A 12,956-nucleotide genomic window follows, 5' to 3' on the forward strand; every position below is an offset into this window, starting at 1 on the left:
TCACTTCTCTTTCTGTACCTGACACTGATCCCTGAGTAGCCTCACTTCTTCAAGTTGGGGTTTCGGGCTCTCTGGCACCTCTGACTCTCACGTTCCTCTCCAGAATGCCCTGCTTGCTGCCCACAGACTACCCGTGCTCAACACGGTGGTATAAAACAGGGCCTTTGGGCAGTATGATGTTAATCTTGTCAGCTTGCAGGAACTGTAGGTATCTAGACTGGTACAGCACATCCTGCCCATCAGCACAGCCTCTGCTTCCTGGCTGCCTCAGGGCAGGCAGCTCCGCTCTCCACCACACCCTTCTGCCATCTTCTGCCTCACCATAGTCCAGAACAAAGGGAGTCTTTGACAGTTCTGAGGCTCTGGTGCTCAGGAGTATTGGTTATGGAGACCCCATTTCAAAGAGGATCATGTTCTATGGTGAGAGATGTGAGGGAGTTGAGGGTACACAGCATCTGGCTATATAGTTCATGATGGCCTGGAACTCATGGTCTTTTTGCCTTAGCCTTTAAGTGCTGGGATTACAAGTGTGTACTGCCACACCTGGTTGAGAAGTATGGCTTTTGAAAGACAGGAGTCCCAGTGCCAATGTCCCACAAACCATTTTCTGCTTCCTGGGGCTTGGTGGGTACTTCTTTCCAGGCTCCCTTTGAATGCTAGCTGTGGACAGGGAACTGAGCTCAGCAAAGGCAAAGCAACGGACACAGCAGGCTCCTCAGCCTGGCCCGAGGGAGGGACGTCCATCTTAAGAGGCACCTCGCCCCCCAGCCATGTACCCAGACCCATTACCTGAGTGAAAAGCACAGATTGCTGTGTCTGGAATCTGAGGATGTGAGTGGGCCTCACCTCCATGTTGGTGCCTGCAGGAGGACCCGGGACAGTGACCAGCAGGAGTGCCCTGCACCTACCTCCACACCACACACTGGACCCCTAACACAGAACTGGTTTTTATTTCGACCTTCATGGATCTACTGCTAAGACAATACAGATGGGGAGCCCAGCCCAGCGACCTGGGATCTCCTCCGCCCCTCCTCCCACCCGCCCCTTGGTGGAGCTCGGCCTACACCTCCCCGCGCGCATGCAGCATGAAGTGGCCGTGCAGCTCCCCCAGGTTGTCGAAGGAATCCTCACACTCGGTGCAGTGGTAGGTCCCCCCCTCCTCCTCGTCTTCGTCTTCCTCCCCCCGCCCCGTGGCTCGGCCCTCCCCTGCCCGAGACAGCTCCTCCTCTTCCTCGCCCAGGGCCTGGCCTTCAGGAGCTGGAGCTTCCTGGGGTGCTGTGGCCGGGCAGCAGAGCCGGCAAGGTGGGGTGCCTGGAGGGACCTCCCCAAGTGGTGAGCGGCCACACAGCTGGCAGGGCTGGGCTGGGGGGCCCGAGGGCTGGGCTGCCCGAGGGGCCCGGCGGGATGGGCCTCCCCTGCCCCCTCCAAGGCGCTGCTTCACCTTGTATCCAGGGTCATATTCAGGGTCATCAGTGGTCTCCTCTTCCTCCTCCTCCTCATCTTCCTCCTCTTCAGAGTCTGGCTCTGAGAGGGTGTATTCAGAGTCAGAGGAGTGCTCAGGGCCTGTGGGGACACATAGGACAGACAGGGGTCTCAGAGGACAGAAGGATAGACGGCCCTGCCAGCTGGCCCTCCCAGAGCCCTACTCAGGCTAGCCAGGGTGGAGGGCAGGCCTGGCCCTGGGCATGCACCCTGTATCTGTGCAGCAGCATGTGATAGCTTGCAAGGACTGCACCTATTACTGTAGCTCTGTCCACTACATTCATTCCCTCCCTCCCTCCATCCCTCCCTCCCTCCTTCTTCCTCTCTTACTTGACTCAAGATCTTGCTGCTTTCCCTAGGTTGACCCAGAACATAGGCTCCTTTCTGCCTGGGCCTCTCAAGTGCTGGGATTACAGATGTGTACCACCTCACCCAACCATCTATTGTTATATTAAAAGCTGCTTTAATTGGGTTTGGGAAGGTGGCTCCATGGTAGAGTGCTTGCCTTGCATGCATGAGGCCTTGGGTTTGATTTCTCAGTACCACATAAGCAGAAAAAGCCAGAAGTGGCAGTGTGGCTCAAGTGGTACAGTGCTAGCCTTCAGCTGAAGAGCTGAGGGACAGCACCCAGACCGAGTTCAGGCCCCGCGACAGACAAAAAAAAAAAACAAAAAAACCTCAAGCCCCAGTACCACACACACACAAACTAAAAACTAAAAAATAAATTCGATCTTGTGTATGAGGCCCTGGTGGTACTGGGTGGTACTGAGTGTCGGGTGGTGCTGAGGGCCTCACACTTGCCAGCCTGGAAGGATTCCGCTGAGGCAGCCTGGTTATTTTTAGGATGGGATCTGGCTTCCGCCCAAGCGCGTGCCTGAGCTGTGATGTCTCCTTTTAGGCTTCCATCTTCACTTCACTGGGAACCCCAGGTGCACGTGACTGCGTCCTTCCACACAGACACCGTCTCAAGGACTTCTGCCTGGGCTAGCCCGGCACCCCAATCCTCCCCATCTCAGACTCCCAGGCAGGTAGGGATTAGAGACATGCACCTGTCAACCCACCTATGGGTTGCAAAGGGAGCTTGTGAACCAAGATCCTCCCTTCCTCAGTCTAGTAGCTAGGATTACAGGCATGAGTCACCAGTGCCCTGCAAAGTCCTATCCCAAGGGTGCAAAATCTACATGGATATCCATTAATTCTCAGCAACCTTGCTTTCCTGGACCATTAGCCTCAATGACATAGTCATTCAGTGTGATAAGACAGATGTAAACATCATCATGTAAATATGTGTGTATATGTGGGCATCACACAAATAGAAACTTGCTATAACCTACCCCCCTGGAATAGCACCTCTGCCCCTCAAAATGGTTATCTATATGCATCGGAAAGCTATTTCCTTCTTCCTTCTGTTTTTTTTTTTTCTTTCCTTTTGCTTTTAAAAGCAATGTTGTTATGTCTATTCTTGTGTATGATTTCACACATGTGACACAAGTCCTATATGGAGGAACTGGGCCAAAGGGAACATATATTTGCTTTTTCCTTGTTGTTTAACCTCAGGGCCTTTGCGCCTCTCTGTCCATAGACAGATCGAGTTCATTCCCTCCCCTCCCCCACAGCTGTGACTCAAGTGTCACCTTATCAGGGACATTGTGCTCCCTGGCACCCCCTCCCATGCTTTCTCTGCTTGCTTTCCTCCATTCACATTTCTGGTGGTGTGCTCTCTCCTGTCCCAGCAGGGCCTTGGCTCACTGTGGTGGCCCCCAACATCTACAGTGCTCTTCATGCCTGCCTGCCTATTCATGTAGTGAACCTGAGGGCTGGACTTGCCCACCCTGGGGTCCCGGCTCTTGTGCATTCTGCCATGACTGGTCTGCCGACCCAGCTCCATTGTCCTTGAGCTATGGTGTGTGCGTCAGGTGCCCTCCCCTGGGACCAGGCAAGAGGGACAGGTCTGCTGTGGCACCACGGGGCTGAGCTTCCCCAGCCTAGCAGGTTCTAAATGTCTGCTGAGCCAGGCGCCCGGTAGCTAGTCATTCTAGCTACTCAAGAGACTGAGATCCTCACTGCTTGAAGCCAGCCTGGGCAGGGAAGTCAAGCAGGAAAGTCTGTGAGACTCTTATCTGCAGCTGACCACCAGATAACAGGAAGTGGCACTGTGGCTCAAAGTGGTAGAGTGCTAGCCTTGAACAAAAAGTTCAGGGACAGTGCCCAGGCCCTGAGATCAAGCCTCATGACTGATAAAGATAAAAAAAAAATTTTTAATTAAAATTTAAAAAAAAAAAAGTCTGCTGAAGGGCTTCCATTAGCTCTTGTTATCTCTTATTCCTACCCTATCCTGCTATCTCCCAGCCATTCAACAAACTTTCTTTCTTTCTTTCTTTCTTTTCTTCCCCCACCCTCTCTCTCTCTCTCTCTCTTTCTTTTTATCAGTCCTGGAGCTTGAACTCAGGGCCTGGATACTATCCCTGAGCTTCTTTTGGTCAAGACTAGCACTCCACCACTTGAGCCACAGCACCATTTCTGGCTTTTTCTGTGTATGTGGTACTAAGGAATTGAATGCAGGGCTCCATGCATGCTAGGACAAGCACTCTACCACTAAGCCACCTTCCCAGCCCTCAACAAACATTTTCTGAGTTTCAATGTTTTTGGGGAGGTGGTGAGGATGGAGCTCAGGGCCTGGTTCATGCGAGGCAAGAGCTCTACTACTAGGCCACATCCTCATCCTTTTCCTGGGGCCTTCCATGTGCTGACCCCTCTGTCTGGAACACAATCCCCCACTCTGGCTGCCTCCTATTCACCCTTCGGGACCCAGCACAGGCTGTCTCCTATGAGACCACCACCCTTATGCCCCAGATCCCCAGCCAGGGTCTCTCCCCCATTTCTCTGCCCTACTCTCCCACTCCAGCATCCCCCAACACTGTCCAACAGGCTGTGGCCTTCAGGGCCCCGTATGTCTCCATCAGCCTTGAAGCTCCCCCCAGGACAGGTGTGATATATGGGCCCCGGCCTGACCTCCCTCCTCTGCCAGCAGGGCTTGCTCCCTCCACATCACCTTGTGGCCCACCAGGTGGTCAGCAGGCCCTGCTCAAGGCTCCTCCCACTCCTGTACCCCATCATACCACGCTGGGCCATGATTGCTTAGGTCTGGAGACTCCTCAGGAAAGGTCCTTAGGACAGGTCCCATCTCATGTCCCTAGCTGTGCTGAGCATGGGTCAGGGGCAGGATACATTGTCTGAATGGCTGTGGCATAGAGGGAGTGCCCCCACCATCCTCTCCCCTCGCCTGCAGAGCCTGAGTGCCCACTATGACGCCCACTATGACTTCACGCAGCGGGCCTGTGACAGGCCATCAGGCTGTTGTCCATGGCAACAAGCAGGTCTTGCCTGTCCACCAGGACCTAACATGGACCCCAAGCCCTTCTGTGCCCACCATGTCTTCTCCACCGAAGAGATCTTCAAAGTCCAGCATGGCCCCAGCTCCCTCCACTGGGCCTCCCATGCCCACCACAGCCTCCAAATCTGCCCCCGGAAAGACCAAATCAGCAACACCCAACAGCTCCTCACTGCCCCCAAAGCCAGCAACAACCTTCACCACGGTTATGAACCCAGGCAGCTCCAAGTCTGCTAAAGCCTCAAGTACGAACCAGCGCAGCAGCAGATCCCACGTCCGCAGCAAGGCAAGGGCACCCAGCCGGGCGAGCACCGACACGAAGGCCAGCAAGGCCAGCAAGGCCAGCAAGGCCAGCGGCACGGGACACCACCCTCGGAGGAGGGCACACAGCCGGGGTCGAACTCCAGGCAGAAAGGGAAGCCATGCATCCAAGAGGTCGCCGAGCCGGGCCAGCACCACCAGCAAGATGAGATGTCAAGGTACCAGACCAGGCGGAGCCAAGAAGGCGAGAACTCCTACTTCCCAGAGAAAACAGAGTCGGGGCAAGGGTTATGCCCGACCCAGAACCAGTGCCCAGGAAAGGACCGACGGCCAACCCCGAAAGATGAACAGGGAAAAGAGTTACAGCCCACCAGGAGTGTCTAAGAGAGGCTGCTTCACGCTGGCCGCCCTCCTGAGCAGGGCCAAGAGCTTCAGCCCAACTGGAACCGGCTTCGAGCACGTGGGTTACAAACAGACCATAGTGTCATTGAGGAGGGTGAAAAGCTTCAGCCAGATGATGCCCCTCAGAAGGGCGCGGAGTTACAGCCCCAATGACCCGTCCAGCAGGGTCAAGGCTTGCAACCACGCTCGAGTCCCCAGTCGGACCCGCAGTCCCAGCATACCAGGTGCCGTGAGAAAATCAAGAAGTCGCAGTCGGAAGTTGAGTCCCTATAGGAGCTACAGCTACAGCAGGTCTAGAACCCCTAGAAAATCAAGAAGTCACAGTCGGAAGATGGCTCATGGCAGGAGCCACAGTTCCAGCGGGTCCAGAACCTCTCACAAGTCGAGGAGTTACAGTCGGAAGAGGACCCACGATGGGGTGAGAAGTTACAGTTGGAAGAGAAATAGTAGTCGAGCACGAAGTCGTACCCGGAAGGCAACTCCCTCCCGGGTGACAAGACAAAGCCAGTCCAGACCGCCTCGAATGGTGAAACCCCAAAACCAATCTAAGACCCCCAAAAGGGAAAGCAGTGCCAGCAAGGAGAGAGTGAGCATCCAGTATAGATTATCTAGCAAGGACAAAGGATACAGCCAGTCACAAGGCTCCAGCAAGGAAACAGACCACAGCCAGGCTAGGGTAACCAGCACAAAGAGAGACCACAGCCACTCCACAACGCCCAGCACGGACAGGGGCCACAGCCAGTCCAGATCGTCTAGCAAGGAGACAAGTCGCAGTCAAGCTGGTATCACCAGCAAGGAGAAAGGCTGCAGGCGACCAAGACCTAGACCATCTAACACTAAGAAAGACCACAGCCGATCGAAGATCTCTAGTAAGAAGAGGGCCTTCAATCAGTCTAAATCTTCCCAAATGAGAGATTGGAGACAATCCAGAGCACCCAACAGAGAGACAGATCGCAGTCAATCCAGTATCTCCAGCAAGGAAAAAGGTCACAGCCTACCTAGAATGTTCAACCTAGAGAGAAAACGCAGCCGATCAAGAACTTCTAGTAAGAAGAGAGCCTACAGCCGATCTAGACCCCCCAAAACAAAACAGCACAACCAATCCAGAACATCCAGCAAAGACACAGATCCCAGTCACTCTATAACCCCCAGCAAGGAGAAAGGTCGCAGCAGACCCAGAATATCTAACACAGACAGAGACCCCAGCCAATCCTCAACCTCTAGCAAGAAGAGAACGGATAGCCAGTCTAGACTCCCCAGCGAAACGGTTGAATCTAGCCAACATGTAATCTTTGACAAAGAAACAGATCCCCGCCAAACTGAAAGTGAAGGCGTTAGCAACATCCCTAAGAGCTCTCCATCTAAGACGGACAGTCCAAGTCAGAACACAGACCAGAGCAAGACACGGAGCCCCTCCCCACCCAATCTCCTCAGTGAATCCCAAGCCCAAAGCCAGGATGACAATCAAGCCAACACCACCGCCTTTAAGACCATCTTACCTGGGGAAAGGTCTTCATTATCTTCTTCCAAGCTGGCATAGCCTCCAGTCTCGGCTGGCTCCCGGGTCTCAGTCATGGCCAAGGGAGCAGACAGGAGACAGGAGCAGAGCAGCAGCTGGGCAGCGTCCCTCCCCGGCCAGCTCTCCAGTCACAAGTTCTTCTAACACAGGATGTTGGCAGGTAGAGAGGGATGCTGGACATGAGGAAAGAAAGGCCTGTGGTAACTCAATAAATTTTTACATAGCACTTATCCCCTACTGCAAGCCCAGCTGTGCGTTTCCTAGTAGGCAGGGGTGGGGCGCCAGCTGTCAGACTGTCCACCCAGCTTTGAGCACCCATATTGCCCCCGTGGCCTCTCATTTTCCTCATCTAACCTAGACTTTTATGGTTATACGTGGGGTATCCCTAGCATGGGCACCTATGAGAACTAAGAGTGGAGTGGGGCCCAGGGCAGACATTACCTCTAGATGCTGCATTGGGTGGGGTGGGGGGAGGCAGGCTGGGAGAGGATCCAGTGTGTGGAGGAAACATGGTACTTGGTACAGCAGTGATATGCCCAGCAAATCTAGAAGCATGTCAGCATTTAAACAATCCAAGGGGCTGCACTAGGTAAGTGAATGTTGACTTTCTTCTGCATCTACTGACAAGTGCCTGTGTTTGAATGCCACAACTGTCACTCTACAGCTGTGTAGCTTTCAACAAAGGACTTCGCTCCTCCGGCCTGTCCCCTTCTGTAAGAATGGCATGCACTCCTCATATCCAAGTGGAGACAAGATCTCAGGAAAGCAGATGAGGAGGAAGCTGAGCCACAGAAAGGACAGACACATAGTCACGCATCTTACCGTCTTCTCCGTGGCTGTACTAGGGTTTACAGTCATGCTTCAAGGTGTTTTCAAGACAAACTATGTTTATTGGCATAACTTGCTGGTGCAGCAAGAACTCTACCACCAGTCTTCTTAACCCTAATCTTGCTATCTGGAATGTTCTCTTTCTCCCCAGTCAGCCTAGAGAACTCACCATTCAAAGCCCAGCAAGTTTAGCCAATAAAAACAGAAGGATTAGCCAGGCGCTGGTGGCTCATGCTTGTAATCCTAGCTACTCAGGGAGCTGAGATCTGAGGATAGCAGTTCAAAGCCAGCCTAGACAGGAAAGGTGGTGAGGCTCTTATACTCCAACCAACCACCAGAAAACTGGAAGTGGCATTGTGGCACAAAGCAATAGAATCCTACCTTTGAGCAAAAGAGCTCAGAGGTAACACCCTGGCCTTGAGTTCCATCCCTACAACAACAACAAAAAATAATAACAAAAACCGGGAGAGTTAAGGCTTAATTTTATGTAAATGATTAATATATGTATTTCTTGCACTATTTGAGTTGTATTTTTCTAAAGGATTACCTGAAATGCAAAATTAACTATGTGTGTTAACGGTGTGTATATACACATACATACATGCATACACATGTACCCATTTTTATGCTGGGGATAGAATCCAGGGCTAGCAATATTAGGCAAGTGTTCTACCTATAAGCCATGCCCTCTAGCATTTTTTTTTTTTTGTGACTGTCCAGGGGCTTGAACTCAGGGCCCAGGCACTGTCCCTGCGTTTTTTCACTCAAGTCGAGTGCTCTACCATTGGAGCCACAGCTCCACTTCTGGCTTTTTGGATGGACTTTCTTGCCTGGGCTGGCCTTGGAACTATAATCCTCAGATCTCAGCCTCTTGAGTAACTAGGATTACAGGCGTGAGCCACCAGTATGTAGCCTCACCTTTGTTTTATATATATGTGTGTATATGTAATGTATATACACATATGAACATACAGGTTCCTGAACTCAAGGCAACCCACTCACATTCTGCTTTCTTGCTCTACCATTTAGGCCACATCTCCCTTTGGCTTTTTTTTTGCTGATTATTTGGAGATGGGAGTCTTGTGGACTTTTCTGCCCGGGCTGGATCAGAATTTCCACCTTTGGATCTCAGTCCCCTGTGTAGCTAGGATTACAGGTGTGTGAGCCATCAGGGCCTGGCTATATCTTGTTTTTGGACAGAGTTTGCCTCGGCTGGCTTCACAGTAGATCCTTTGGCCTCTACATCCCAGGGATCTGGGATTACAGAGGCTGGCCAAGACACCACACCCACTTCAGGTATTTGCTATTCTAGCGTGCGCGTAGTCTGGCTAGGGGGACAATCAGGACATCTGAGGTTTCCACCAGTCTAGCTTACCCTTCCCTTTGCCAACACACCCAATACCAGAGTATTCCAGTAATCAGGGGGAGGCTTCTCTGGGGCGACCAGGCTGGCTCCCACAATCATAAAGGGTCATTCAACTACTACAAGTAACGGTGACACAGACCCCCAGAGCCAACACTAACCAGCCCCAAGATGGCCCTAAGTAAGGAAGCCTGACAGGCCACAGGCTTCCACAGAACAATAAGGACCCGGCCCCACAATGCCCCGCGGCAAGTTCCCAGGGTGCCTGGCGCCCGTAACGACCACGCTCCCCAACGCCATGCCGAAAGCCCTCGGCGTTGCCACGACGACGGCCGGCGTGTGACAAAAGGGACGTGGGGGGGGGGCTGTGCCTCCCAGAACGCCCCGAGCCTGACGGGACGGCTCCCGCACCGCCGCCCGCCGCGCGCCCCTCCCTCTCCTCGTGCTCCCCCCTCCCCAGGCCGCCCGGGGGTCGGGGTGGGAGGAAGGGCAGCCTCGGGTGCCGCCCATCCGGGCCAGCGGGCTCGGTCCTCGGCCACGCCGGCCGCTCGGGTCCCCGCGGCCCAGGCGTCTCGGCGGGCTCCGGGGTGACGCCGGCCGCCGCTCCCAGCATGCAGCGGGGCCGTAGCGCCCGCTTCCCGGCATGCCCCGCGCGCCCCGACCCCGGACAACTCACCGGCGTCGGCGGCTCGGGCTCGGCGGAGGCGGCTGCACGCCCGGGCTCTGCGCCTGCGTTGCGAGAGGAAAGAAAAAAAAAAGAAAAGAAAGAAAAGAAAAGGAAGAAAGAAAAAGAAAAGGAAAAAAAAAAAGGCAGGGTGGGAGGGGGAGAGCGAGGGGCGTGAGGAGCCTAGGGCGCTTGCGCGGCCAGTTGGACCATTCCCGGGGCACGGTGGGAAGAGGGGGCTCTCGGGAGTCGGGTCGTCGACGCCACCCACGCAGCGGTTGCGGTGCTTTGGCCCCTCAGTACCCGGCTCGGACTTGGTACGGTCCGCGGTCTGAACGACCGAGGCGCTTCGGGGGCATTGCGCGTGCGTGTGCCAGGCGGGAACGAGCCTCGTCAAATAAATAAATAAATGGGCGACGCTGGGGAGTGGAGGTCGAACTGCGAGGCCGGGTCTCAGACCCGAGGCTTGCTCATTTGCATAACCCTCGCGCGGGGGCCCCCGAAAGGCCTCCTGCCACGGGGCGATTTGCATATTCCTGGGAGAGGCTGTCCTCCGGAGCGCAGTGATTTGCATATGGGCCAGCGGTGGGGGAGGGTCGCCTGAGCGGAGCGCCTGCGCAGAACTGCAGGCTAGGGCGAAGTGTGTGTGTGGCGGAGGAGGGGGGTGGGAGGGAAGGACGGGACACCCTGGTCGTATTCAGGGACCCTTCGAGCACAAAGGGCCAAGACCTCGACCAACACTCACAGCTTCTCACCCAGGATAACTTGTGCCGGGTAGATTTTTGCAGTGAACAAATAACCAGTCTGGTCCCCATCCTAGTAACGCCCCCCCAAGGAAAAGGAGAGCCACACGGATTAGATTGTTACCTAGAACTGTTAAGACTTAGACTAAGGGGGAGCATAACACGAGCGTCTGCCCCAGCCTAGGGTTCTAGAAAGGCTTCCAAGAAGTTATTTTTTTTAAGCCAAGTATGAACAGGAGCCAACTAGAATGGAAATCATTCTGGCAGAGGGACCAGCAAGGGCAAACGCCCAGGAGCAAAGAAGTGCGTGGTTTGATTGAGGAAAGGAAAAGCAGCCTCCCACTCCAAGAAAGAAAGGCTCCTCTGGGTGATTTTTTTGAATCAGGAGTGGGAAGAGCCTCAGACCAGTCAGGCTTCGGAAGAACAGATTGTCATGTGGCAATTAAAAAATTCTCCAATGGGTTCCCATTAACTCTTTTATCTTTCTGACCTCACCCACCTTTCGTTCATGAATCCACCCTTCACACACCCTTAACAGCTTTACCTTCTTGAGCCTTAGGTCTTGCTGTTCTCTACCGGAGCATATTTTCACTCTGATTTCTGTAGAGCTGCTCTGGGCTCCCTATTCCTGTTTTGGCACTATGCCAATCCGAGAAGCAATAACCAGGATTCCAATCTGAGTGGGGTTACTTTAAAAGAGAAGGACTAGCACCATAGATGGTGGTTGAAAGCAGGCTGACGGGAACAAGGGACTTAGAGGCCCCTTTTGGCTACGGAGATATGCTTGAAACTTAGCATAATAGTCCCTCAAATCCCCTCCCTTTATTGACTTTAATAGTCCTCAATCCAATCTGAAATCGTTTCTTTGTTTCCTCTCTCCCCCCCACCCCCAGTCTGTTTCCTCACAAAGTCTCCCTGAGGGTCTCTGGATGTGCCCCACCTAGAGAGTATCTGATTTCACCTTAGTGTTCAATTGTATCACCTGACATTTTTTTTCTTGGCTGTTTCAAGAACTCGAAGCAGTAGCTGGCACACAGTAAGGATTTTGTTATTATACTTGTTTTTGAGCATGGGTCTTGCTATTATAGCTCAGCCTGACCTTGAACTTTTGCTCCTCCTGCCTTTTTGCCTTGACTGGATTTTATTTTTAACAGTCTCTAACCTGGTGCAAAGCCTGCATTTGGGAGGTAGAGACAGAAGAATCTAGGGTTTCAGACTAGCCTACCCTACATATCAAGACCGTCCCAAAACAAAGACAAAAAAAGATGATGGGGCTGGGTGCTGGTGGCTCACGCCTATAATCCTAGTTACTCAGGAGACTGAGATCTGAGGATCCAGGTAAAAAGCCAGCCTGGGCAGGAAAGTCTGTGAGACTCTTATCTCCAATGCTGTGGCTCAAGTGGTAGAGCACTTGCCTTGAGCTGAAGAGCTGAGGGACAGCGCCCAGGCCCAGGGTTCAGGCTCCACAACTCACACACACACACACACACACACACAGACAATGTTTCTGTTACCCAGGCTGGCCCAAACTCTAGCTTAAGCAGTTCTCCTTCCAGAGCTTTGGAGAGCCACATGCATGCAGCAGCCCAGGTCATAAAGGTTTCTTTCCTAACCTAAAGTTAGAACAATACACATGAGGGCTGGGAAGGTGGCTCAGTGGTAGAGCGTTTGCCTTGCATGCATGAGGCCCTGGGTTCGATTCCTCAGCACCACATATGCAAAAAGAGAAAAGCCGGAAGTGGCATTGTGACTCAAGTGGTAGAGCGCTAGCCTTGAGCTGAAGGGCAGCGCCCAGGCCCAGAGTTCAGGCCCCACAACCGGACCAAAAAAAAAAAAAAGAACAATACACATGAGATCTAGGTAAATGAGTGAGGAACCTGCCATGCTGTAGTAGGGAGATCCCAGCTGGAGCTGAATGGGTTTGTTGGGTTGGTTTTGTTCTTTCTTTCCTCTCTAAACTTTGTAGCTCAGTTTCCTAATGGTTAAGTGTATTTGCTGGCTGCTGGTCTTTGAGACTGGCATCCACCAAGCAGTTGCCGGCCTTTTAGTAGACTCCCTATTCTCTCTCTCAAAATGTGGCTTCTCCGTTTTCTCACCATACAACAGTGCCACACTGAAGGGACTTGATCTAGAGGACATGAGAAGGTAGAGACTGGTTTTGAACAGGGCAGGGACAGTAAGACGCGAACGATGGAAGTAGTGGGCCTGTGGCTCAATCTCAGTGCTCAGTGGTTGAGGCAGGAGGATGGAGAGGGTTCAAGGCCAGCTTGAGTTATGTAGCAAAACCCTGCCTCAAAAATATA

The 12,956-nt window shown here is 53.2% G+C and overlaps 1 protein-coding gene across 1 annotated transcript; it reads right to left on the reverse strand.

Moving 5' to 3' along the window:
- Nucleotides 1-923: 923 nt before the first annotated feature.
- Znf428 (zinc finger protein 428) lies at nucleotides 924-10,347 on the reverse strand. The gene is made up of 3 exons (XM_042667940.1): nucleotides 9,923-10,347; nucleotides 7,036-7,228; nucleotides 924-1,563 (listed from the first exon to the last, which is right to left on the reverse strand). Exons 2-3 carry the CDS (start codon nucleotides 7,109-7,111, stop codon nucleotides 1,061-1,063), a joined length of 579 nt encoding a protein of 192 aa, XP_042523874.1. The 5' UTR covers nucleotides 7,112-7,228; nucleotides 9,923-10,347; the 3' UTR covers nucleotides 924-1,060.
- Nucleotides 10,348-12,956: the final 2,609 nt, after the last annotated feature.

The sequence above is a fragment of the Dipodomys spectabilis genome, unplaced genomic scaffold, assembly GCF_019054845.1.
Source record: "Dipodomys spectabilis isolate Male_0828 unplaced genomic scaffold, ASM1905484v1 ptg000422l, whole genome shotgun sequence".
In the NCBI taxonomy this organism is placed as follows: domain Eukaryota; kingdom Metazoa; phylum Chordata; class Mammalia; order Rodentia; family Heteromyidae; genus Dipodomys; species Dipodomys spectabilis.

Bases quoted from the DNA above. Each gene is read 5' to 3' on its own strand.
- Znf428 (XM_042667940.1), bottom strand. From the start codon at position 7,111: ATGACTGAGACCCGGGAGCCAGCCGAGACTGGAGGCTATGCCAGCTTG. The intron at 1,564-7,035 runs GTAAGATGGTCT...GTGTCCCCACAG, and splicing joins TAATGAAGACCTTTCCCCAG to GCCCTGAGCACTCCTCTGAC.